The sequence below is a fragment of the Lepus europaeus genome, chromosome 7, assembly GCF_033115175.1.
Source record: "Lepus europaeus isolate LE1 chromosome 7, mLepTim1.pri, whole genome shotgun sequence".
NCBI lineage: Eukaryota > Metazoa > Chordata > Mammalia > Lagomorpha > Leporidae > Lepus > Lepus europaeus.
In genome coordinates this window covers 42,621,959-42,648,282 of record NC_084833.1, presented here as the reverse complement: position 1 = coordinate 42,648,282, position 26,324 = coordinate 42,621,959, and the positions used below count along the sequence as shown (strand labels likewise).

At 34.9% G+C, this 26,324-nt stretch overlaps 1 protein-coding gene across 2 annotated transcripts in view; it reads left to right on the top strand.

The window, feature by feature from the left end:
• GAS2 (growth arrest specific 2) overlaps positions 1–26,324 on the top strand; it is a 147,782-nt gene that overhangs the window by 66,943 nt on the left and 54,515 nt on the right. For both annotated transcript variants that reach the window (XM_062198066.1, XM_062198065.1), the window contains 3 exons: positions 4,012–4,075; positions 12,419–12,560; positions 22,353–22,460. In XM_062198066.1, coding sequence (XP_062054050.1) covers positions 4,012–4,075; positions 12,419–12,560; positions 22,353–22,460 — 314 coding nt within the window. The remainder of the gene's footprint in view (positions 1–4,011; positions 4,076–12,418; positions 12,561–22,352; positions 22,461–26,324) is intronic.

The window sequence follows — 26,324 nt, the reverse complement described above, 5'->3', positions numbered from 1 at the left end:
GTGATCTTAAATATATTACATTATAAGGAAGAAGAGGTACAAAGATCAGGAAATTAGGTAGCCTTAAGGGGAACCCAATTCTTTTGGACTGCTAATGTAATAAATAGCCCGTACCACGCTCTCTGATTTGTTTAAACCTATTGTTATGTTCTGTTGCTATTAGTTTATGAATTGCTAACAATTAAGTAACACTTAGCCGAAAATATAATCTTTTCAAGTCCTTCCTGAATAAAAGGATAAAAATTATTTTTTAAAAAATTACCAAGAATATTATAACCTTCAGTTGTAAAGAATCCAACTGGACAACACAGTTTTTTATGCATTCATTTCTTAGCGCATCTGTTAAAACTTAATATATTTAGCTAAATGATACATTCATGGTCTAATGCACTTTATCCCCACAGATTCTGTGACATTGAAACTCTACCCTTTGCTTTAGTGGAAGGCCTCATTTTCTATTCCTGGAGCTAGCAGCATTCCATCTGACATTTGATGCCCATGAGATTTTTATAGAATCTAGGTTATAAAATCCAGTCTCTTGCCACATAGCTTTGAATGAGGATCTCTGTTACCTCTCCCAAAGGTGTTCTGCGTTATGCTTTTTTAAAAGACAGTTTTGACTATTTTTTTAAAAAAGCATGAAATGATAAAATAGTTCATATAGTAATTACCATTAACTAAAGAACTTTTGTCCACAGAAATTTGAAGAAAAGAAAGCAATATCGATGTCTTCTTCTACCCCTGACTCCAACAAAAGACCATATTAATGTTTTTTGCTTTTTTTTAAACATCAGAATATGTATTTATTAGAGGGTTCTTTTTGAGATTTTTCTTTCTTATTAATATAAACAGAACAGATTTTATGTATTTTGCTGATACAATTCTAAGATAACCATACTATCCTCTCCCACTCCCACCTCAATCCCCCGTCCTTCCTTCCTTTTATTTCCTTTAATTTTGCAATAACATAATTTTAATTTACTGTATAATCACAAGCTTAATACACCACTAACCATCATGTTTCAATAAGTAAAAAATATGAAAACAACTGTTTCACAGGGATATAGACAAGGGCTAAAAATAATCAAATCATAAGATGTCAGTTTCATTCTTATACTTTTTGTATTCTATATTAACTACCACATATCAGAGCAAACATATGATATTTGTCTTTTGGGGACTGGCTTATTTCACTAAGCACAATGGTCTCCAAAATAAATTTTACAGTGATATAGTGTGAAAAGTATTTCCTGCTAAAAATTTTACTATAAGCACAATTTTCTTTATTTTTTGAAAAGATCAATGAACAAATAGAACTGAGCTTAAATTATTCATATGAATCAATGCAAAGGCTTTGTTTCAAACCCAATACACTAAAAGGAGTGCTTCTAATCCTCCTGATAATGATATGCATTGTTATTTACCCTTCTAAAATATACAATATGTAATTAACTTTATAGATAATTTATTGAAAATGGGATCACTTAAATTATTTTATTCTCAGAGACAGAGGAAAACTAGCAGCAAGATGTTTGCCATTTCAAAATAATGACATGCCCCAATATAATTGTACTTAAACTTTGTACTTAACATGAAGTTGGTAACTAAAGGATTATCTGTTTTTTAATTGTCTATATATGCTGGCCGAATTGACCTTTTCACCCTGAAATTTGATTAAATTTAGCATTACTACTTCTTATATAGTAAATGAAATGTTTAAAATACATTTAATAGGACCGCTCTAAATTGTATCTCCCCAAAGTTTTTTTTTTTTTTTTTTTTTTTTTTTTTCATTTCAGTGTCTTCCACAGCTTACTATAGTCACAGACACTCTATCTTTCTGTTAGCATTTTCCTAATAATTGATGCTGGGAAGAGGTTTATTTGTCTTACATCCTCTAGCCTGGTTCTGTTAAGATAAAATGAATCATCAGTTAATTACCATCTTGCAAAATTAGTTTTCTGGTAAGTCTATGGTAGATTCAGCATTTGACAGTGTTGAGCAAAAGCAATTTCTTGTGGACAAATGAGGGAACAAAGAAATACACAGTACCAATTCACCCTAAATGTCAATTTGTCTTTCTTATATTGCCCACAATATTATCTCCAGGACAAATTTGATTTTCTATAAAATATGCCATTTACCATCCAGTGCTTATATAGTCCTCAAAATATGTACGGTACACTGGCTAAAGAACCATTGTAGGTGTGTTGGATAATTTATAATTGTTTATTGTCTGTATATCGACACATTAGTTCAGCCCACTAGTAATATTTTTGTTCTGACACTATTTCCATCAAGAAATGCATGAAATTGAATCCAAAGCTCCTGGGGCTTTAGCCACTTGCTTCACACAGCTTTCAGTTATGATGAGAGTGTTAGCAGACTATTAAACATCTTCCTCGCCCCTGTTTATATATTGTCATTTCTCCCACTGAAAACTATTGCTTATTTTGTACCATGGATATGTTAAAAATAGAAGTCAAAAACATAAGAAATTCAGGAAGATTGATTTTCATTTATTTGCTTCTGTTTTGATATTTTTTTATAATCCTCTGCAGTTGGTGACAATGTGATACTATGTTTCTATGTTATCTTTCACTGTAGTGGATTTAATGTATCCGACTTTGTGAAGTTGATGTTATTCTAGCCATAGTCACGAGCAGTATACTTGAAACTGTGAATAGTGAATATTTTTATTTTATGCTACTTCACCAGTTTCGTGACAATTCAGTAATGGTTGGCTGAAACTAAAAGTTTGTATTACCAAGAATGGAAATGTTTTATAATTCAAATTTTTCATAATAGATTCTGTTTTAATGAGCATTATTGATAGAATGAGAATTTATTTAAAAAGCTTTAAAAGTGGTATTTTAAAAACCAAATAATAATAAATGTGCATGTCTATACGAAGCCAAATGAAATTACATACAATCCAAGTAAAAGTATTTTTTTCTAATTACCCCACACTCTGTAAATTCCATTATAGTGTAGGTATAACTGCCATAATGTACAGTGAGTGGGAATTAGAACATTTAAGTTAAGCAAATAAAATAATACTGGAAATCTGTATTGTTAAAATATTCTATGTTTAAGAATTAAATCAATATTTCTATTTTCTTAAAATTTATCAATATTTTAGTACCTTCTTTATTAGAATATTAATTTTGTCTTTGTAAAGGCTAATATCAATGCAAAATATTTGTATAATGTCTATTGTCTTTAGTGCTGAATATAACATTTTTAAAATCTTCTAATCCTGGTAATATAAGCAGTACATGCTCATCTGGTAGGCTCAACAAATGAACTATGATTTGTCAGCATTACAGAGTGTTCCCAAAGCTCAGTAAAATAGATTTATTAGGTAATCAGATTATATTAAAATAGAAATATTATTTCAAAGAGCACTCTTATTTTTTCATTTTATCAACAGACCAGGTTGCCAGTCAGTATAAAATATTTCTCTCTAAAGTATTTATTAAATCAGATTTAATTAGGAGAGGTATCAAGTTTCATGGTCTCACTTACCATTTGTCTTTGGAGGATAACAAAGGATTATGGTATACAATTTTCATCCTTATTCATTATATCATTTCCACTACAGTCACTGATGAAGGCAGACTCAGGATATTAAGGTCAACCCTTGTTTTATAATCTTGTGTGTCTTGTATGTTTTAAATATCTATCAATTATTTCATAATTACTATCTACATATATACCCAAGGTTGACTTACTAATGTAAGCTAATTGAAAAAAAATTTTTTTCAGGATGCTCTTTACTCAAGGCAAGGTCCCTAAGATTAATAACTCTTTGGAAGAAAGTTGGACAGTGTTTTGAAAACCATGTTAAGCCTTCAGTGGAGCTAGATGTCCTATGAAATAGCATGCATTCTATGAGTATCAGAATGAAGACTCATTTACTGGGAGTTGGAGGGACAGGGTGGTCATTGGCAAACCTTTTCACAATGGAGCTGCTTTACAATCCCTATCTACCCCTGTCTTGTCTTCCAGTCCTTCACAAGCAACCAAGGGAAGTGTGTCTCTGTTTGCTAGAGCTTGGCCGGATTGCTGCTAGGTAAGTCAGAGAACTGCAATGATGTCCAGATGTGGACCATTTTAGCATCCAAGCAACAGAGAAGCTTACTAACTTTTCATTGTTGATGTTTAGCCTGAATTATGAGAAGCTACTCATTCAAATATGATTAGTATGATCATCCTTCTATTGTGATCTTGCTGTCAAAACCACTATGTCTAAGTATTTGCTAATGTCCTTTAACCAAATGTATTTTCCTTTCCGATCTTTCTTGAGGTATAGAGGAGGATCTTGTATGTGAAGTGTTTTGTGACAATTAACTCTTTTTTCCAAGTTTATGTCTATATTCTATCCCTTAACTCCTTGATTCCTCTTTTAATAATTTTAAAAATTTAATAATTCAGCCTCCTTTTTTGTTCCATTTCTTTGTTTTCCTGCACTCAACACCTCATCTCTAAACAACTTTAGTTTCTACTTTTGAGTGGAATTATTTTAAAATTATTCATGTATTTTTATTACAGACACAATTGGCCTTCCATAGGGACATCTTTTGAACCCTTCTGAGAGAAGAAAAGTAATTGTGGATAAGCAGATGAAGGAGCTTGAGCTGATAAGCCAGCTTGCTTAGGTTTTATGTTTTCCCATGTATTATTTTGATAACCATAAGACAGGGCTACTGATGTTTTCTATGAAGTTCAAAGAATGAGACATAAAGCTGTATTTATTTAAAGAGGTCTTGGTGCAAAATAAAAACTTAGAATTGATTAGAAAATGTGATTCAGGACTGACTATACTTTTAGGGTTGAGATCAGATAACTTTGTAAGGTGAAGTGACAGCTAGCACTGGTGTGCACTCTCAAGTAGAGGATTTATGTAAAAAAAATCAAGGAAAAGGAAGTTGTATACATCAGCAAAGTACAGCATTGCTAGAAAACTTGCTGCCAGTTAACAGATTTTTTTTTTATCCATTAGAAAATGAACCTGTAAATAGATGTTACCTCAAATTTTTAAAATCATTTTGGTCAGTATAACCTTAATGCATTGTACACCATGCATGAATTTTATTGTATCACAATAATTGGATGTGAGAAAGATTTTTTAAAAGATTTATTTATTTATTTGAAAGGCAGAGTTAGAGAGAGGCAGAGGCAAAGGCAAAGAGAGAGAAAAGTCTTCCACCTGCTGTTTCACTCTCCAAATGGCCACAATGGCTGGAGCTGAGCTGATCAAAGCCAGGAGCCTGGAGCTTCTTCTGGGTCTCCCACACGGGTGCAAAGATCCAAAAACTTGGGCCATCTTCCATTGCTTTCCCAGACACATTAGCAGAGAGCTGGATCAGAAGTAGAGCAGCTGGGACTCAACAGGCACCCATATGGGATGCAGGCACTACAGGCATGGCTTTACCTGCTATGCCATGGCCCTGGCCCCAGGAAGACTCGTTTTTAAAATTCAAGTTAAGTATTACTGAATCCCAGTTAACATGGAATAAAGGAAAAACAATTTGTGACATTTTGATGTCATGCTATTCCCAGATAATTGCATGAAAAACTCTGGGGAGAGCACACTAGTCTTTGGTCTATTGGGTGTCTACTAATCAGGCACAGTCCAAGTTTCTGGTGTGTGGCTCCTTCTTAGGATTCCATTCCTTCTCAGTTCTTTGACATCCTTGACTTTTGTGAGAGCAGAATAAAAGCACCTGCTATTTTAGGACCCTGATGTGCCTACTTTCTCACTAGTTTTGTGGCACCCGACCTGCAGTAGCTACATTCATGAGTAAAAGGAATACAAGGAATTGGGAGCTTTGGGAGGAAGTTTAAAATGTACAGGGGGAGGGACCCATACAAATTAAAAACTGAATACATGAGCTGCTGTCACCAAACTGCCCAAGTAACAGAAATATAGATGGCCAAGAGATGCTACCTAACAAAGCATTATGTATTTTAAACATACCAATAAAATATCCCAAAATGCTGGATTTTACTGTGTTGCTTAAATGATCTAATTATCTTGCTTCTGAAAGTTGCGATGTACAGGAAAAAAAGGGAGCTGTTCTACATCTAGAATTAGCATGAATTTTTTTATTTTCCTCTCTGAGTTGTAGTATTTGCCTGTTTTCTTGATTTTTTTTTTTTGGTAATTATGCTTTTATCACATGAATTCTCTGATTAGGAATCCCACCGAAATGAACATATTTTGGCCATGTCATCAAAGTAAAAGATACTACCCAGTAGTGAAATGATTTAAGAATCTCTTTTCCTCCAGCTCTGAGTTTGACATAAAGTTCCCCTTGCCATATAATGTAAAGCAAATTAAAATATTGGTTAATGAAAGGGAATCATAATGGTCTTGTCCATTTCAAGGTGAAGCATTCTAGAAAGTGACCCACCTCCACCCCCAAATGTTAAAATTGTGACTCTGGGTTGCTCCATTTCTGACCCAACTATATATTTGAGTTGATAAAAAGCAATGATTATTTTTTAAATTACATTATAAAAGTTACTAACTGATAAAGGAATCATGTAAGGGTTAAGATAACCTTTACATCACAATGTCTAGTTTATAATTTTGGCTGTTTATGTTTATCCACTTGAGTGGTGTGAAGTGTGGTATATCTTCATTGAAGAGGATTACTCTTGGTGATCTTTAATTGATACTTTATTGATGCTAAACAGTTGAATATTAATTGGATAGACTGTGCGTTTTAAGTAAAAAATGTCTGTTTAATGTTCTGTATATTCATACATTTGAGTTTTTTATTTCAATAGAAGTTTAATTGTGCCTGTTAAGCAAAACCCATTAAACCCAAATCTTACTAGCTTCACCCTGTGTTGAAGCATATTAGTTGAAGGAAAAAAAAGGGAAAATCTCTTGAGATTTTCTTGAAATATATTTAACCTATATCCAAATGCTTACATTTGTTCTCCCTCCTGCCCCTACTCTTCTTTGGAGGAACATACATATTAGTGAGTTAAAATGGCTTTGCCAAAACTATAAGTAATTTGGCTGAATGGCTTTTAAGGATCACACATTAATTTGCACACTGAACCAGTTGATTTTGACCTCAGCAGAATCCCCAAAACGATCTTGTAAGTTTTGAGCTTTCATCACTGATAATGATGCTGTCTTACAGTTTATTCCAAACTCTTCTTTCTCTAGAACACACAAACTTCATCTTAATAGCATCGACATCATTTTGAAAATGATTCTGAGAAAATTTCTGATTCCCTGCTATGAAATTCTCCAGCCTGGGGACACTTAGCGAAGGTCCTTTGAGACCTGTCGTCTTCTCTGAGTTCTGAGATGGGAGAATGAGATCACTTAATTTGTTCTCATGAGTAAATGTTCATTTTATTTTCAACTAAGTAGAGCTATCATCACTGGAGAGTAAAATCCCTCCTCTAATATTTCAAAAGAATGTTAGTTTCTGGGCATAAAATAAAATATATGCTTGTCCAGTGAAAACTAAAAGACTCAACAGAAGCAAGTCAATAAGACTTCAGATACTTTCAAAGATAGCACTGTTTTTTAAGATTTTTTTTTAATTTATTTATCTAAGAGGTAGAGTTAACAGAGAAAAGGAGAGGCAGAGAGAAAGGTCTTCCATCTGCTGGTTCACTCCCCAAATGACCCTAATGGCCAGAATTGGACCGATCTTAAGCCAGGAGCCAGGAGCCTCCTCTGGGTCTCCCACATGGATGCAGAGGCCTAAGCACTTGAACCATATTCTACTGCTTTCCCAGGCCATAGCAGAGAGCTGGATTGGAAGAGCAGCAACTGGGGCAAGAACTGGTGCCCATATGAGATGTTGGTACTGTAGGCGGAAGTTTAGCCCACTACACCACAGCGCCACCCCCTCAGTGATATTTTGATGTTCCCTCTCGAAAGAAGAAAAGAGTTACTATGGATCTAACATTTTTACAGACTGTAGAATTAAGATGATCTTTATGAGAAAAGTAAAAAAAATAAGTTATTTGGCTTGAGGTCAGCCATAATCAATAATCAACATCATAACGGTACTTTTCAGTGTTTTTATTTTTAGTAATTCATTGATTTGGAATAAGATTTATGTGATTTAATAAATGTTTACTTTGTGACCATTTTCTTTAATCCATCATTTCAATCCATGGCCTAATGAAAAGAAATGCTATTTAAAAGAAAAGTATTGCTATACAAATATTATTAATTACTCTACTAAGAATCTTACATGCTTTCATGTGGTTTGATTTTTTCTCTAAGACTAAATCTATTTTTATCTCTACAATAGAAGATAAATGAAAGCAAAAACTATCTTGTAACCATCTATAAACTATCTGTTATATGCATTAAAAGAGAATTTATCTCATTTAGCTATAAAAGTTGTCACTCTAAACCTAGTAAAACAAACTCCAGATGCCTTTTGTTTGAAAACTGTAATATACTAAATTGTTTGAGTAAATTGTCTAGCTTAGGGCTCAGTTTGAGAACTCAGTTGTTTCATAGTGTTCAGTGTTTTTTCAGTACCAGAACAATGAGAAATCCATTTCTAGAATCTCATCATAAAGTTTTTAACCTTAAGATCCTTAACCTGGTGTTTTGCCTTTTTATGTGAGGGGGAAAAAGTTACCCTTTGAATATTCACACTACTTTAATATCATTGGGGAAGACAGGAATGAAGATTCGGTTTTCATGGATTCAACCTTCTTGGTATGTTTTGTTTGAACTTTTATTCAGTTGGAGAACATTTACCCTCTTCTAAATATCTTGGATCTTATAGCTAGAAAAGAATAACAGTATAAATTTGTAAAAAGCTCATACTCAAAATAGAAATGTGAAATGGTATAGAATTAGTCATGGAAACCAGAATGAAGCAGCCTTTTAGAGAACACTAAAAAGACCTATTTGATGACTAAGTTGGCTTGCAGGTGCAGGATCCCAACCCAAGGGGAATTTCATGATTTACAGCCTGTTGACATCTCCAGACAGACAGGAAGCCAATGAATCGTATTTAAGTGTGCATTTCAGGACTGGCTGACTGTACCTTAGGCAGCTTGAAGTATTCAAAAGCCAATATAAGCAGAGATTTGGGGCTCAATGTTGGTTTTCTATGTTCAGTGGCATAGCTAATTTTCAGCATTCCCAAATAAAGAAAAATCTCTAGAGCAGGGTTTTCCACGTGTGATTTTGTTACCAATTTTATTCAAACTTAGCCTACTTTGTTTGTATTGGATATGGAATCAAGCCTATTTTTACTCTTTTAACATATTTATTATGGTTTCACTTTGTTAAAAAAAAAAGAAAAAGAAAAAAATTATGCAACCTGTTCCTGAAAGTGTCATGAATCAACTGACAGTTACAAATGAGGTCATATTTTCCAATCGACTTAATTTATATTTTCAAATATGACATTTTCACTTATGAATGATTTTGAATTGGCTGTGACTTCTAGTGTGTTGAGTTTCTTTAACCTCACTACTAAATTTATGTTTTTGTCTTAAGAACATCACACTTAACAAATTTTTTACTGTGATGGAACTAAGAATCCAAAGAAGTCTAAGAAAATTAAAAACGGTTGACTGTTCAAATTAGTCTGGCAAGTTAGGATCAAAGCTGAGCTTATATTTTGCTCTTCTAAACTCTAGCACTAAGATATTTCTGATACTCCACAATTCTAGAAAAAAAAAATCTTTAAAGAAAGCCTATAATAAATTCTTCCATAAATGATATAATGATAGTAATGATACTACTTTACATTTTAATAGCACCTTAATTCTGATGTTGTTAAATTAACTTATTTAGTGTGATAATCAATTTTAAAAACTGAGAATGCAATTCCCTTGTTGTGCAGCCCTTCTTGCACCAGTTGATTTATCACCAGTAATCTGAGAGGTTATACCATGTTTCAGACATTTTAGTGGGCATTACAGGTATACTGTTGGAATTCCTTCTAGCACCGTTACAACATAGGTGTTAGAATTTCTGTTTTACATTGAAATAAAACTGAGGTTCAGATGTCAAGGTGCCTTACAGTGCCAGAATCATTGAAGATGTTCACTGCAATTCCTTGTCTAACATTCTTTCTCTTTTCTCCCTCCACTGCTACAATAAATGACGAGGGCAAGCTATTGCCATTTCCACTTTCTTTATAGAAAATAGACTCATAGAGGTTAAGTGCTTTTCTAAATTTAAAAGTAGATTCATGGTATAGTTTGTTCAAAGTTTCTACTGAAGAGAAGAATAATAAGCAATTTTCCATGTTGTACTTGTCAATGGTAATGTGATTCTCTGTTGAGTTCAGCATATTTAACAGTGAATAGAAAAATTTTTAAAAAGTATTTAAAATTTCAACAAGGTTTGAAGTGTTCTAGATTGTTTTTTGTGGAGGATTTTTGTAAATTTAACACTTGCATTCTTTAAAATGAGATATGTATTTGGGCATCCAAAACCATGAAATTGTATTCTTATTTAGGATCTGATAACAATCTTATATGAAAATAAACAGCTTTCTCACATTCAGTTGTCAGCTGTTAAGTTTCTGATGTGTACCAGGATCTGTGCCAGAAGCTAGGAATGCTGTGATTCACACAGAATAGTGGTTTCTGTCATTAGAGAATTTCAGTCTAGCACATTTTCACTAATGCCTCATTTACTTATTAATATTCACAAAAGGGTAGAAATATGGTAAGTGGTAGCTATATCTTTTGTTTAATAATGATGTTGCAAAAAATACTATGCAGACCACAGCCTTTGGGGGTAGTAGTAGTTAGTTAAATTTTGTCTGATTTTAATAGTTTTTTCTCTCTCAAAGGACACTTGTCACATAGCCCCCCTTCTTCCTTTCTGCAATCTGAAAACAAAGTGGTTTCAGATGAAATATCAATTATCACCTTTATAGCTAAAATTTCAAGTTGACAGACAAGCCTAATGTCTTTAACTGAACTTGGGAATTGTGCCAGTTAAGTACCTAGTTATAAGCTAAGAAGACTCAGGGCAGTGGTCTCCTTGGAGGGCTATGGGGAGCAGTTCCTGCCGACAGGAAGAAGTGTTCACTCTATTCTTAGATTTATAAATTTGAAAGCCCTTCATCTCATGGAGGATGAATGAGTAACGAAGCAGAGAGGCAAGGAATTAAACTTATCGTGCAGCTTCTATAGGGACTAAACATCAAGAATGGAGAATATGCCTAGCTCTAGAAATGTGTTTCAAACAGTTAAAATAACAAATCATTAGAACAGGATGGAAATGTAAGGCTTTACATTTAATGATTTTGTAATGCAGAATTCAATCAAAGGTACTAACAATATTGTGTTTGTGTGTGAGTGTGTGTGTGTATACTCTCCTTACAGATTATTTACTTTGATGATATACTTTATACCCCATTTTTAAATCTCTAGTTTTTTTCCTCAACTTTCTAACACATAATTATCTAATTTGGATGTCAATAAAAAATAATGTGAGCCCTGAAGTCATAAAATGTGCATTTGCATCTTTATTCTGCTAGTAGCTAATTATATACCTTCTCCAGATCTGCATTCTTATCTGTTAAAATGAAAGAATGGGACTTGATGGTCCCCCAAACCCTTCACATCTCTCAAATTCCAAATTATCTTTAGCTGCCCCACTAGGTATAGTTGATGTATATCTAGGAGACCAGACCTATTTTAAGTTGAGTTTAAGAAAAATATGATTATAGGCAATAAGAATGCTGAAAGCAACTGTAACCCATCCACCTTTCTCTTTGAACTTGTATGGCCTGTACAATTTACAACACACAATTTTTCACATATTGTTATTATAAATTATTTCTGTCTGTTTGCTGATCATCCTCTTGCCCAGTAACACTATGTGTACTTTAACTATACTGTTCCTAAGAACATAAGCTTTGATTCTATGTAACCCACAGTATATTGTTTCTGTCCCTAAAAGGTGTATAATTAATAATGACTTTATTCTGTTAAATCATTTTAAAATGTGTATTGTTGGATACTGTTGTTTTCAAACTTGACTGAGACCCTGTGACCCTCTGATTTTATCTCAGTAACAAGTTTGTTTACAAAACAGAACTGTATTTATAGCACTAATATTGCTAAAGCTGGTAAAGGTGAAAATTGGGCTAAATTTTACCTGGTTCTTCATGTTATTGACTCTTTAACATATTATGTTGAGTATTTTTATTTCTTTGTTATATGTTAGTATGTGTATGTTCATATATGTTCGTGCAAGCATACAAGTTAGCAAGTATATGTATTTTACCCCATGCTAAAAGTTACAGTTTAAATGTTAGAAAAAGTTAATGTTCTTTTTTGAAAATCAACAGTTTACTCCAATAAGGGTTCATAATCAAATGAACGTACAGTAATTTTATCATTGTATTTTATGTGTATATAATGATCTGGCATCTTTTAAAAGGTATGGTGTGGAGCCTCCTGGATTGATAAAATTGGAAAAAGAGATTGAACAAGAAGAAACACTTTCTGCCCCTTCTCCTTCACCTTCTCCTTCATCAAAGGCATCTGGCAAAAAGAGTACAGGAAACTTGCTGGATGATGCAGTAAGTAAAATTGGTCAGCTTATTACCAGCAGTTATTCCTTTTTGAACTACAAAACACATTCCATCAAGCTCACAACAGTTTAATTTTTAACTATTTAAATTTCCTTGAAATTCACTTTTCTATCCTATGAAAAAGCTTGCAGTCTGATTCATCTTGAGACTCAGATCTGAGCTAGTTATTTAAAGTGTCATTTAATTTTACTAAATAGTGTCTATAAACTTTAGGATAGTAAATCATTCCTCTGAATATTGTGTTTGAAACACTTAAGCCTCATTGTTACTGCTTCATGATTCTAGTTTCACAGATAAGATCCTGAGGAGTATTGAGGGGAGGAAGGCAAGCATGTGATGGAGAAGATAACTGCCCTTTCTGAGTGCCTGCTATGGCCAGGGTCTGTCATTGCTTTTCAAGTGCCCTCCTATTTGAAAAGAATGTTTCTTGTTGAGGAAATGGAAACTTAGAAATTGAGAAATCAGCAGAGGGGAGGAGAGGAATTAGATTCCAGCAGTTTTGTCTAACTCTCTGAGAGCCTTCTACTGAGCATTAGTAGTTGAGTTACAGTTTGGGGCAGTTAGGAAATACATTAATAATGCCTTCATAATCACAGTACTGCTTCACAGTAATGCCTAGCTCTAGAAACATGCATGGCAGCAAAACAGGGTGAATTAAACTCTCAGTCCACCTATGTTGTCTGTTAGATAATTCTTGGTTATAATCAAGAGGGTTGGATTTTTCTGTATGCATATCTGTCCCCCATATGCATATATTTTGAGCACAAATGTAAAACAAATCAATAAAGGAGAGAAATTATGGGTTATTAGGATGTTATTTATGTAAAGTATGCATTTATGGAGTTGTAATTGCATACAAATTTTATAGAAAATGATAATACCGCAGACATTAGATTGAAATCTGTCATGTATGATGGACAGAGTATGGAAAAATCAGTATCACTCATGATGTCAGCTGTGCACAATGTACTGCTGGACTACAGCTGGGGTGTCTTTAGGGTCTGAGCTGGAAACAGCTGGGGAGATGGCCAACTTACACTAGAGGATGCATAAAAAGGAGACTCCTTCTCTTTGGCTTTTCTTCACATGACACTATGAACTATATAGCACATTTAGACCTAACAGTTTGTCTGACAAATAAGAAACTTCATTTCTGTTAAGGAAAGAAAACAAACTTAAGCCTGCTGGGGTATGTTAGCCATTGCCAGTTTAATTTTGCTTCTTTTGGGGAACTGTTCAGTCTACACAGGACCGAAAGAATAGGAAACATGTCTTAATTTCAGGATACCTAAAAGGATTTCAAATTCACAAGACTACGTTTATTTTTTTCTAATATTTTTATTGAACTCAAGACATCCAATTATCATTACAAACATAATCCAGATCACAATTCTTAATCTTAAACTCTAAATCCAGGGTGTATTTCACACAAACAAAAAATCTCCATATGAAATGTAATTAACAGATATACCCCAGTGTATATACATTTCATGAGAGTTACTGACCCAGAATAAATTTCACCTGGATAATATGAAGATTGGTCACTTGTGATGCTTTTCCATAGTATTTTAGTTCATAGAGAAATTAAATGTGTATTAATAGTAGATAATGATGCATTATTCCTATATTGATGAGAAATATTTCTCTTCTCTGCATTCTTTTTCTAAGCAGACTTACTGTAGGGTGAGCTGTTTCTTTAGTCTTTCTCTTATTGATGTATTTTTTCCTCTCAGACAACTCCAGTTGTTCTTAGTCCTTTTCCTCTTAGCTATGATTTCCAATTGTCGTCTTCAAAGCCTTTGAGTCAGTGTACCAGATGACTGAAGAGTATGTGGCCAAAGTCATCCTTCAGTTCCTAAGGAATGAATCCTGGGTCAAATGAATTATATTAGTCATCAAATTATGACATTTCTTCCTGGTATTTGATGCAGTTGACAAGTCCATTCTTGAAATTTCTCTCTACAAACATGACTGCCACCAGAGTAATCAAACTAAATGTAACTCAGATTTGATTATAATTATATAAGTTTTATCTATAAAATCTAGAGTAAATTCAAACTCATTGTTGTGTCATGTAAACCATTTGAGCTCTGACTCACTGTGTGTTTCTTAGCTGTTTTGCCCTTCAGACTAGTCCTTGCATTTTGCTTTCCTCACCATACTTCCACACTTACTTCTCTTTCTTTAGATCTTTTAAATCCCTTTTTAAATTTGAAATTTTTATCTTGGCATCTCTCATAGCATGTGAAATTGATGAATTCCTCTTTGGTGCCTGACACATACATTACATATAAATATATACACATATATGTATGTATATATTTAGTGAGGCATTTGCCTATTAGGCATCATTATCCTTTGCCCTAAAGGTGCAGTCCTTATTCTCAAAAACAAGGACCATATTTTACAAAGCTCAATCTATTTCCATGTGTGTTAGATAAATTATCAAAATGAGTAGTTAAACCTTAAAAACCTTCCTGCCTGTCATGTTTATCTGGCTTGGCTATGTACTCTGGAAGTGCATGTATTTTTCACTTATACTGTAGCTTTGGAAAGAGAGAAGATGCTGCCATTGGAAGACATTTTTGTGAACCAGGGAGTAGGAGCTAGAATTATTCTTTTCTTCACCAGCTTGCATTATATCTATCCATCCTTCATGCTTGTGAAAGAGAAGAGGAGAAGGGAAGAGAAGGGAAGTGAGGGAAGGGGAGGATAGGGGAGGGTATGAATAGGAAGAGTAAGAGGAGAGGAGAAGAGAGGAGAGAAGAGAAAATGAGATGACGGTGAACAAGTCAGAAAGAGATTTGGAGGAAATTTAACCAATACTCCAACTCAGGAGAATAGTGATAAAAAAAACCTCTTTTTAACAGCAAGGCACTCTGTGGTGGCTCTTTCCTACTCCAATTCTGTTTGTTCAACTGGAAACCATGGAGGGCATTTCAGAAAACCTTTCAACCCTTGTTCAAGTTTACTAGAGTTTGGGAACATAATCATCTGTTTAGTGAAGGGGTTTTACTTGAATGTAGGAAATGTGCAAAGTGGGCATTTCTGTACTATTTCCAGCTAAAATAGCATGTTCTGCAGATCTTTAAAGTGGTGTTTTTCAAGGAATGTTTAATCAAACACTAACACCATGAGATGCTCCATGGGGAAAAGAATTCCATGGTTAGGTTAATTTAAGAAACACAATTTACTATAGGCTCCATTAGAGTTTGGCAATGTACTTTGGCATTTCATAGGCTCTGTTGAGTTCCATAATAAGATCTTGTTTAACCTGGAGTGTTCCAAACTAGCTTGACCACAAGAATGCCTTACTGCCTCCTTCACTCTGCGTTGGGGAAAACTGCTCTGAATTATTTGAAATCTGTTTAAGTTACAGTTTTTCACTGCAGTGTTTTATTTCAGGGATAGCAGAGTAGAGAGAAAATTTGAACCTCACTAATGTTTTTAATCAGAGCTTCACAGATCTAATGTGGAAGGGAAGTAGTCTCTACGACAACTGCTTCACTACATGTGAAGCAGATATCAAGATATCAAAGGTGGAAGCTGAAATTGATGTATCTCAGTATGTGTTGTTTAATAGGGATATAAAATAGAGATTGCTTGCAAAGTTTCTGTGTTCAGTTCATAATATTGGTTATTTTTTATTGGCAACCACAAAAAAAGAAGAGGAGGAGGAGGAGAAGTAAAATAAGCAAAAAGCAGTAAGGAAATAAAAAAGAAGAAAAAGAAAAGAAAAAGTGCAAAAGAAGCAGATCAGTGTTAAGATATCATATTCTAGGGAACAGTTTCAGCGTAACTGCCAGTTTTGCAGCCTTCAATGTTTCCTCACATTTCCCTGTGTGATACTTAAGGGAATAGTGGGGAAAAAGAAAAAAAAAGATGACCTTTATGTGGATAATACAGCCTGCCTTCTTTAATCAAGATATCATGAAAGAAACACAATGGAGTCTATTCAGATTAATTTATTCCCCAGATGTCCTGATAGTGATTCAGCTGTGATAAAACGCTGGGGCAGGGTTCAATTCTCTTTGCATTCCCTCGTGTTGAGCTAGTTCCCACACAAAGAGCTGAATACAGTTCTAAGAAGCCAATCTTACTTTCTTCCTCTTCTCCATCAACTTCCTCAGTCTGGGGATGAGAGATAGTATAATTCTGAGTAATCAGGCTCTTGAAAACCAGTTTCAGCAGAAAACTGGCCAGATTCCTAGCCCAAACCAGAACACCTGCCAGACTGACTTATCCCAAGGTAATGTAAGAAGCACAGATGTCATCAGTCAGTGTTTACTTAACAATGTATTTCCCCTGGCCAGAGTCTGGCCTTGTCTCTTGCATTTCTGCTTTTACTTCTCACACAACTAAGAAAAACCCTTGATTTTCAAAACTCAAGTCCATTTTCTAAACTAGAAAGACATTAGAAAAGGGCAGGCCACTTGAGAAAATGTTTCTTGTACTTCACTTCATTTGATATAAACAGTTTCTGTGTTTTGTCTAAGAACACTGAAAGATAGAATTACTTTCCATACACACTTGTGATTGTCATTTCTTAGTGGAGGAACCACTTGAACACCCATTTGCTGTTTGCTTAGTTACTATGTTGCAGCAAACTTGTGCCAAGAATGATCTTTTCAGAGTTCAAGCCTCAAGCCACATGCTTTGTTACTGCTGTCTGTCTGATTTTTTTTTCAGGATCACCAAAACATCACTTCTTCTCTCTCTCCATTTTTTTTCCTCATGGAAGCTCTTATAGTGCTATGGAAAACTATACCACTTCTAGCAATGGCACAAATATTATATATATCCATATATACATACACAAACATATGTATGTTTTGTTCTTTAAACATTTTGTGAGCACATATAGAAAGAGAAACATATAGGGAAATATTGAAAATAGCTAGCATACATGGACATACTCATTGGTTCTGTGACTCCCCAACTCAGAATGTGATCCTGCATTATCAGAGGGAACGGCATTATCACCCAGCTTTCATCCTTTTGGTTTTATGATCACCCTCCCATTCAGGAGTATCCTTTTAAAATTCTCTAACTACATAAATCTGTTAATATTAGTGTGTGTGGTTGGTGCATCTATAGACTAAATATAATATGCTAGGAACAACTCAGAATTCGGGAAAAGGCATTGGCCTAACAACTAAAGTAATGTTAGGCAGTTTCCTATTTCCCTAAGGTTCTTTAAGTCTGGTCTTAATCTGCTATTTCCTCCTCTCTCTTGTATAGTTCTATGTTCTTATTTACCTGTTTATTCATTTATTCATGTGCATTTACTGAACATCTGTTATATGACATTACAGCTTTATGCTTCATGTCAAGATTTTTAAAATGTAAGGAAATGCTGTGTTAATCCTTAAGGAACTCAGTCTAACAAGGAGATAGTAAGATTAAGCAGTGGGGCCAGCACTGTGGCATAGCAAGTAAAGCTGCCGTCAGCAGTGCTGGCATCCCATATGGGAACCAGTTTGAGTCCCAGCTGCTCCACTTTTGATGCAGCTTCGGGAAAAGCTGTAGAAGATGGCACATGTCCTTGGGCCCCTGTACCCATGAGGGAGACCCAGAAGAAGCCCCTGGTTCCTCGCTTCGGATGGACCCAGCTCTGGCCATTGCAGCCTTTTGGGGGGGGTGAACCAGTGGTTGGAAGACCTTTGTTTCTCTCTTTCTCTGCCTCTGCCTCTCTGTAACTCTGACTTTCAAATAAATATATCTTTTTAAAAAAGATTAAACAGTAATGGAGATATAATATGCTATGATAAATAAATCCTGAAAATTGTAGCTTTTTGTGTTGGTGAAAATAGGACTGGAAGAAGAGATAGACGAAAATGTGAAGATGCTAGTTCTTTTTTTTTTCAATGAAGTATACTCTTTTTATAAATTTTTATTAATGAAAGAGAACAAATTTCATGAATTTCATAGGTAAAATTCTAAGATAACCATACTTCCATCATTCTCTCTCATTCCTCCTCCCTCAATACCCTCTCTCTTTATCTCTCTTTTTCTTCCTTTTTGCAAAAACATAATTTCAATCCACTCTATAATCACAGGTTTAATGTACCACTAACCAAATTTTCAACAAGTAAAAGGTAGAAAGATCATAATTTCACAGGAGTATAAACAAACACTAAAAACAACAATCATATCACAAGCTGTCCATTTCATTCCTATGCATTTTTATTGTTCTTTATTAACTACCACATATCAGAGAAAGCATATATGACATTTGTCTTTTTGGGACTGGCTTATTTCACTGAGCATAATGGTTTCCAGTTGCATCCATTTTGTTGCAAATGACAGGATTTCATTCTTTTTTATGGATAAGTAGTATTCCATAGTGAACATACATCATATTTTTTAAAAAGATTTATTTATTTACTTGAAAGGCAGAGCTATATAGAGGGAAACAGACAGAGAGAGAGAGAGAGAGAGAGAGAGAGAGAGAGAGAGATCTTGTATCCAATGGTTCACTTTCAGAATGGCTACAAAGGCCACAGCTGGGCCAGGCTGAAGCCAGGAGCCAGAGGCTTCTTCCAGGTATCTCACATGAGTGGCAGGTGCCCAAATACTTGGGCCATCTTGTGCTGCTTTCCCAATCACACTAGCAGGGAACTAGTTTGGAAGTGAAGCAGCCAAGACTTGATCCAGCTCCCATAAAGGATGTCAGCGTTGCAAGTGGTGGCTTTACACTACACTAGCTCCACCCCATTTTCTTTATCCAATCATCAGTTGATGGACATCTGGGTTGATTCCATAGCTTGGCTATTGTGAATTGAGCTGTAATGAACATGGGATACAAATAACTCTTTCACATGCTGATTTCATTTTGTTTGTTAAAATTCCAAGAGTGGGATGGTTGGGTATATGGTAGATCTATTGATTTATGAAGATACAGAAAATCTAATTTGACAAATACAAATAATTAAAATGGGGATTGAATCAGTAATAAAAATCCTCCAAACAAAGAAAAGCCCACTGCTGAATTTTATCAAACTTTTGAAAACTAGTTGTAATTTTCTCAAACTACTCAAAATGATCAAAAGGGAGAGAATCCTCCCAAACTCCTTCTGTGAGGCCAGCATCACCTTAATTCCCAAACCAGAAAATGATACAACAAAGAAAGAGATTTTTAGATCAATATCCATGATGAACACAGATGCAAAAATTTTCAATAAAATACTAGCTAATCAAATCCAACAGTCCATCAGAAAGATCATTTATTCAGACCAAGTGGAATTTATCCCTTGTATGCAGGGATGTCTCAACATACACAAATTAATAATAAATAATAAATGTGATATATCACATTAACAAATTGAAGAATGAAAAACATATGATTATCTCAATAGATGCAGAGAAAACATTTGATAAAATACACCATCCTTTATGATGAAAACCTTAAGCAAGGAATATTCCCCATCACAATCAAAGTAATAAATGAAAGACCCACAGCCAACATCATAGTAAATGGCGAAAAGTTGGAAGCATTTCCACTAAGAACTAGAACCAGACAAAGATGCCCACTTTTGCCATTTCTATTCAATATAGTTCTGTAAGTTTTAGCCAGAGCCATCAGCCAGGAAAATGAAATCAAAGGAATACAAATGGGAAAGGAGGAAGTCAAATTATATCTATATGAAGATGACATGATCCTATATATAGGAGAACCAAAAGACTCCACTGAAAGACTCTTGGCATTCAGAGAGAATTTGGTATAGTTTCAGGATACAAAAATCAATACAAAAAATCAATAGCATTCGTATACACAAATAATACCATGGCTGAGGGAGAACTTATAAGATCAGTCCAATTTACAATAGCAACAAAAAATTAAATACCTTGGAATAAATTTAACCAAGGTTGTAAAAGAAATAAATATAATAAGACACAAAATGTGGGAAAATCTTCCATGTTCATGGATTAGAAGAATTAATGTCATCAAAATGTCAATACTACCCAAAGCAATTTACAGAATCAGTGTGATCCCAGTCAAAATACCAAGGACATTTCTCATATTTAGAAAAAACAATGCTAAAATTCATATGGAGACAGAAGAGATGCCAAATAGCTAAAGCAATCTTAAACAACAAAATCAAAGCTAGAGGCATTGGAATACCAGATTTCAAGACATACTACAGGGCAATTACAATGAAAACATCCCAGAAATGAAGTATACTCTTGTAACATACATTTTTATTATTTGTTTGAGGATAATTCGAACCTTTCTAGTTTTCCTTCCAGTATTATATGCTTTCAGACTTTCTGGAACCTTTCTTATTCCATAAAAATCAAGCTGTTTATTTCCTTTGTAACAGCGTGCAAATAAGTTCTTGGGTTACTCTTCCCACAGTTTTGTTTAGTAAAAGGCTGATGGAATTCAGACCTTGAATTATATGAAGGAATGATTGCATCTCTTTGATGATAAAACTCTGGGCATAATAACATCTCTGGAAGAGGTCGAGTGAGAGAATCCAGACCAATATCTTCAGCATCTAAATTTATTCTGTGCAGCTTCTTAAAAAGAGGATGTACACCATTTACAGCTTTATGTTTCCTCCATGAAATCCTTCCCTCAAAACACAGGGCACTGTGGTTTGGGCATTTGGTTGGCTTGTTAGCTGACAAAAGGACAGTTATGAGATACAGAATGACTGGTTCCCAACCACAGAAATCATAAACATAAATCCATTCCTAAAATAATGGATGATAACATTATTTTCTTAAAGTCATGACTATTTACAAGCATTGTACATACATCATTCAGATTATGTATTTTTTAAAGATCTGGAATAACAGACATTAAAACTCTAATATCCAGGCATGAATTCTGTAAAATGCACATAAATTATAAAATATGGCCTGAGAAGTAGGTTCGGTAGATGAGAAACTCTGCGATGATAAGAATTACAGGATGAATCTGTGTGAAATAAAGATAACTTCTTAGAGAAAACATTAGAGTCCGAAATAAGATGGAATAACAGTTCCATGTTAAAAAGTAATCATGTGTTTTGAAAATGGGAAAAACTGATAAATTACATTTTTAATTCTTTTACATTTATCTGATGGACAGAGGAAGGGAGAGATAAAGAGGGAGAGAGAGAATGACTCTTATTTATTGATTCACTCCTTACATGCCTACAGTGGTCCAGGAACAGGAATTTCAAACCGGGTTTCTCACTTGAGTGGCAGGAGCCTAATTACTTGACCATCCCCACTGACTCACAGGATATGCATTAGTAGGAAGCTGGGGTCAGGAACCAAAACTGGGAATTGAACTCATATACTCTGATATAGGAGCATTGGCATCTAAACTGCCAGGCCCAATGCTGCTCCCAGTATGAATAAAATCACACTAAGAAAACATGTATTCTATGTCAACATTCTATTCTGATTTTCAAAATATTTAGCAAACAAGTCGTTCTAGTTTTCAATAGATTCACCTTGGAAACCTGATGTGCATAGTGTCTTAGCAAAATGAGCACTCCGCTCACCATGCTACCATGCTTGTTGTGTCAATTATTTCCCCATCATTATCCAACAGCTTTATCACTGTTATCAAGTGTATGCCTTAGTACAGTCATTGGCCTTCAGAAGATGCCTTCAGGAGCTGACCTTCACAAAGTTGCAATTTAATGTGATATCCCTGTGCCCATGTCATAAAATCAAGTTTTAAATCATTAAGTGGTCCAGGGATCCTTGGAGCTCTTGGAATAAGTTAATCTACCCACGACCTGATTCAAGAGAATGAACATTCCTGCTCTTCAATTTTAGGTGAAACGAATATCTGAAGATCCTCCTTGCAAATGTCCTACCAAGTTCTGTGTGGAACGCCTTTCCCAAGGAAGATACCGAGTGGGAGAAAAGATCCTCTTCATTAGGGTAAAGTTTGACTTTTCTCTTGTTATCTTGTTCTTTGTGAGAATATTCAGAACTTGAGTTGGGGGCTACCGCAAAATATGACAGCAACTAAGCAGGAACTCTTTTATGATGCATACAATGCCACTGAGAATGCAGGGCATGAATGGTTTTTAAAAGAGCATACATTATGAAGTATTACTGAGGGCTAGATAAACAGAACTATCTTTCTCTTTTTACATGTACCCAAACATTTGCACTCCAAAGAGACCATGGAGATCAAATAGAAAGGAGAAAAGAAAATGACAGTCCTTTTTTCTTCGAACAGTTTCAAAGGCACTAGCATACCCGAATAGAAAATGTAAAACATGTCCTTCCTTGGTCTTCTCACTTCAAGTTGTGGAAATAATCATCCCATTTATCCTGGGAACCTTTCAGATTATTTGAACGTCATTTTTCAAGGACTTTTGGTGTGGACCAAAGTGAGGATAATGAAGCTCAATATAGTAGCATGGTGTGGTGCTGATGATCATTTCTTAGTGTTCTGTGTCAGAGAAATGGAATGTGGGCCCATTTTACAGTAGTCCAGATTTAAATCATGAACAGTTTTAGACTGGAACGAGTGATTCAGTGAAGTATTATTCTAAGCCTTTCACTCAGAATCTGTTTTCCAAGTAATCAAGATAATTTAATTTCTCAGAAATAAGTTTGGGACTTTTACTAAAACCAAGATTCCCTCTCTTTAAAAATCAGAAAATGAAAGATATAGTTCTGATATATTCCTAGAAATCTACAATAAGTAATTACAAGTATTGTCTGACTCACATTTCTGGTCATTTCCTGAAGGGGAGAGGTTATGATTCAAAGGAACTGAATTATTTTTCCATTTGAATGAACTAAAATTATTTTGTTTGTTATTTTAAAGATCAGAATGATTTGAATGTACACATTGAGTACAATCAATGAATGCACAGTCTTCCAGTACTCAAGTATGGCCAAGTAATAATTTTACTGGTGTGAAGTGCTTACTTTTAATTTACCTGAAAATTATTTAGATAATAGGTAGTTCTTAAGACTCTGTGAGGAGTATTTGAAGAAATGCTTTGTCATAATTTAGCCTTAAACTTTAATGTCAATCGTTTTATATTTTAGCCTAGTTTTAGATCAGTGTTTACAAGTTAAAAAAAATTCAGGTAATTGCCATTTGCTTTGGAATCGCAACAAATAACAATGATATGTGTATTATTAGGGGTTTGAAAACAAATCTAAGTAGATGGCTTTGCTTGAAAGTCAGTAACCTCTGCCTGTGCCGAGGCTCAATAGGCTAATCCTCCGCCTGCGGTGCCGGCACCGCGGATTCTAGTCCCAGTCGGGGCGCCGGATTCTGTCCCGGTAGCCCCTTTTCTAGTACAGCTCTCTGCTGTGGCCAGGGAGTGCAGTGGAGGATTGCCCAAGTGCTTGGGCCCTGCACCCCATGGGAGACCAGGAGAAGCACCTGGCTCCCGCCTTTGGATCAGCGCAGTGCGCAGGCAGCAGCGCGCCAGCCGAGGTGGCCATTGGAGGGTGAACCAACGGCAGAAAAGGAAGACCTTTCTATCTGTCTGTCTCTCTCTCTCTCACTGTCCACTCTGCCTGTCAGAAAAAAAAAAAAGGAAAGTCAGTAACCTGAGGTGCTTAATATTTTTTGTTCTTTATTGTAAAGACAGAAAACATTTTTTATGCATGCTGCCTGCTTTCTATTTAGCATACTCCATAGATATGTTTAAATTTTACAAGATTGACCTAAGTTGAGAATCAGACTCCTTTAGAATATTAGGCCTTAGTGTCTATAATCAAAACATAAGATTTTTTTTCCTTTTTATACTGTAACTGTTAGAAAACACATGATTAGTAAGTTACTTTATTCCTAATGCAACCTCACATCTTCAAGAAAAAAAAATGCATTACATATGTTTACCCATGTCTGGTCTTCCGTATTTATTCAGTTGTCAAATAATTTAATATCCATTTTATGAGTAACATATGAAGGGTTTTTTGATGTGCCATTTTCTTTTCAGCAAATCATTTCCTTTTGTTTGAATCTATGTATGTATTGTTTATAGTAATTGAAAGTTGCTGAAAATATTGCATGAAATTGTTTAGTAATTATGCTTTAATTTAATATTAGTTAATACATTAGGTCATATTGTGCATAGACACACATCCAATTTTTACTTCTAATGATCCGCATAAACATGTAAGAACAGGACTAACTTTGACATGATTATTCATGTATGGGCCCAACCAGTTAAGGTCTCATGCTATTATGACTTGTGCTTTAGAGTAGTATTTCAAAGAACTTTAATCATTTACTTTCTTTACTTTTGCACTATCCACATACATTTATACTATATTTATAACAAATTTCACTTAAAATTGATTCTTTTAAAATAAACTTAGTTTTCAAAAGGAGACTTTCTATAACTGCCTAAATTGGAAATTAAATCTATTTGTCAGAAAAGGAAAATATTCATCAATATATTCATGTATTCATTAACATTTTCATCCTGTGGCTTTTATGAATATCTCTCCACCCTGATTGAGTGAAGTGATTCTATAAAGTCTTCTCTCCTTGTCTATGTTTTTCTGAGATGTGTAGGCAATAAAATTCCACCAGCAGGACATGTACACCTTGAATTGTATATTTCTCCACTACAGTGCATGATCAAACTCAAGACTCATTGATGTGTACGTATGTCATTGGCTAGTACTTGTGATTTGTGCCAGGAACTATATTTAACTGATCATCATTGTGCTCTAATTCACTGTAAGGAATGGCAGTTATTGCTGAAAGCAAACCCTCAGAGGTATTGAATTGGTTTTCAAATGATCATATAATTATTGACACTAATATTTTAACTGTGTTTTTTTGAACACCTGTCTTGAATAGTAAGTGCTTGAAGTTGTTTTTTCTCAGTGTCTCCACTGCAATTCTGTTTCTTGTTTGCATTTATTTTTTTTATTTTTTAAAGACTTTTATTTATTTACTTGAAAGAGAGAGAAAAAGGCCTTTATCTGCTGGTTAACTCCCCAAATGGCCACATGGCTGGTGCTGGACCAGGCTGGAGCCAGGAGCCAGGAGTTTCTTCTGGGTCTCCTACATGGGTTCAGGGACCCAAGTACTTGGACCATCCTCTGCTACTTTCCAAGGCATTTTAGTAGGGAGCTTGGATCAGAAGTGGAGCAGCCATGACTTGAACCAGCACCCATATGGATTGCTGGCATCACAGTCTCTGTCTTAACCTAGCACACCACTATGCTGGCCCCAAGTTTACAATTTTAACATGAGCATATTTTATACTTTGCCACATTTTTATTGAGGCTGCCCAATATAGTCATATTTACCTACTGCGGTATGCATATTAGTCTGTAAAATATACATATAATGAAATATCCATAGTGTCTTAAAATTTTTGCCCTAGCAATCTGTCTACCTTGTCTTCTTATGGTCATAGTGAACCTGTTTAATGAAAAGAACAGTTCAGGGTCATTTATGCATGTTTAGACTGCTAACTTCACTCTTAAAAGTCATAATTATAAGATTTCCTTAGTCAGACCTATCTTTTTTTAGGAAAAAATAATTTTTTTTATTTATTTGAAAGGCAGATTTACAGAGAGAGGAGAAGAGACAGAGAGAAATTTGCCATCTGCTGATTCACTCCCTAAATGGCCACATTGGCTGAGGTTGAGCCAGGCCAAAGCCAGGAACCTCGAGCTTCTTCCAAGTTCAAGGTTTCAGGGGCCCAAGGACTTGGGCCAACTTCCATTGTTTTTCCAGGTGCAATAGCAGGGAACCGGATCTGAAATGGAGCAGCTGGGTATTGAATCACTGCCCATATGGGATGCCGG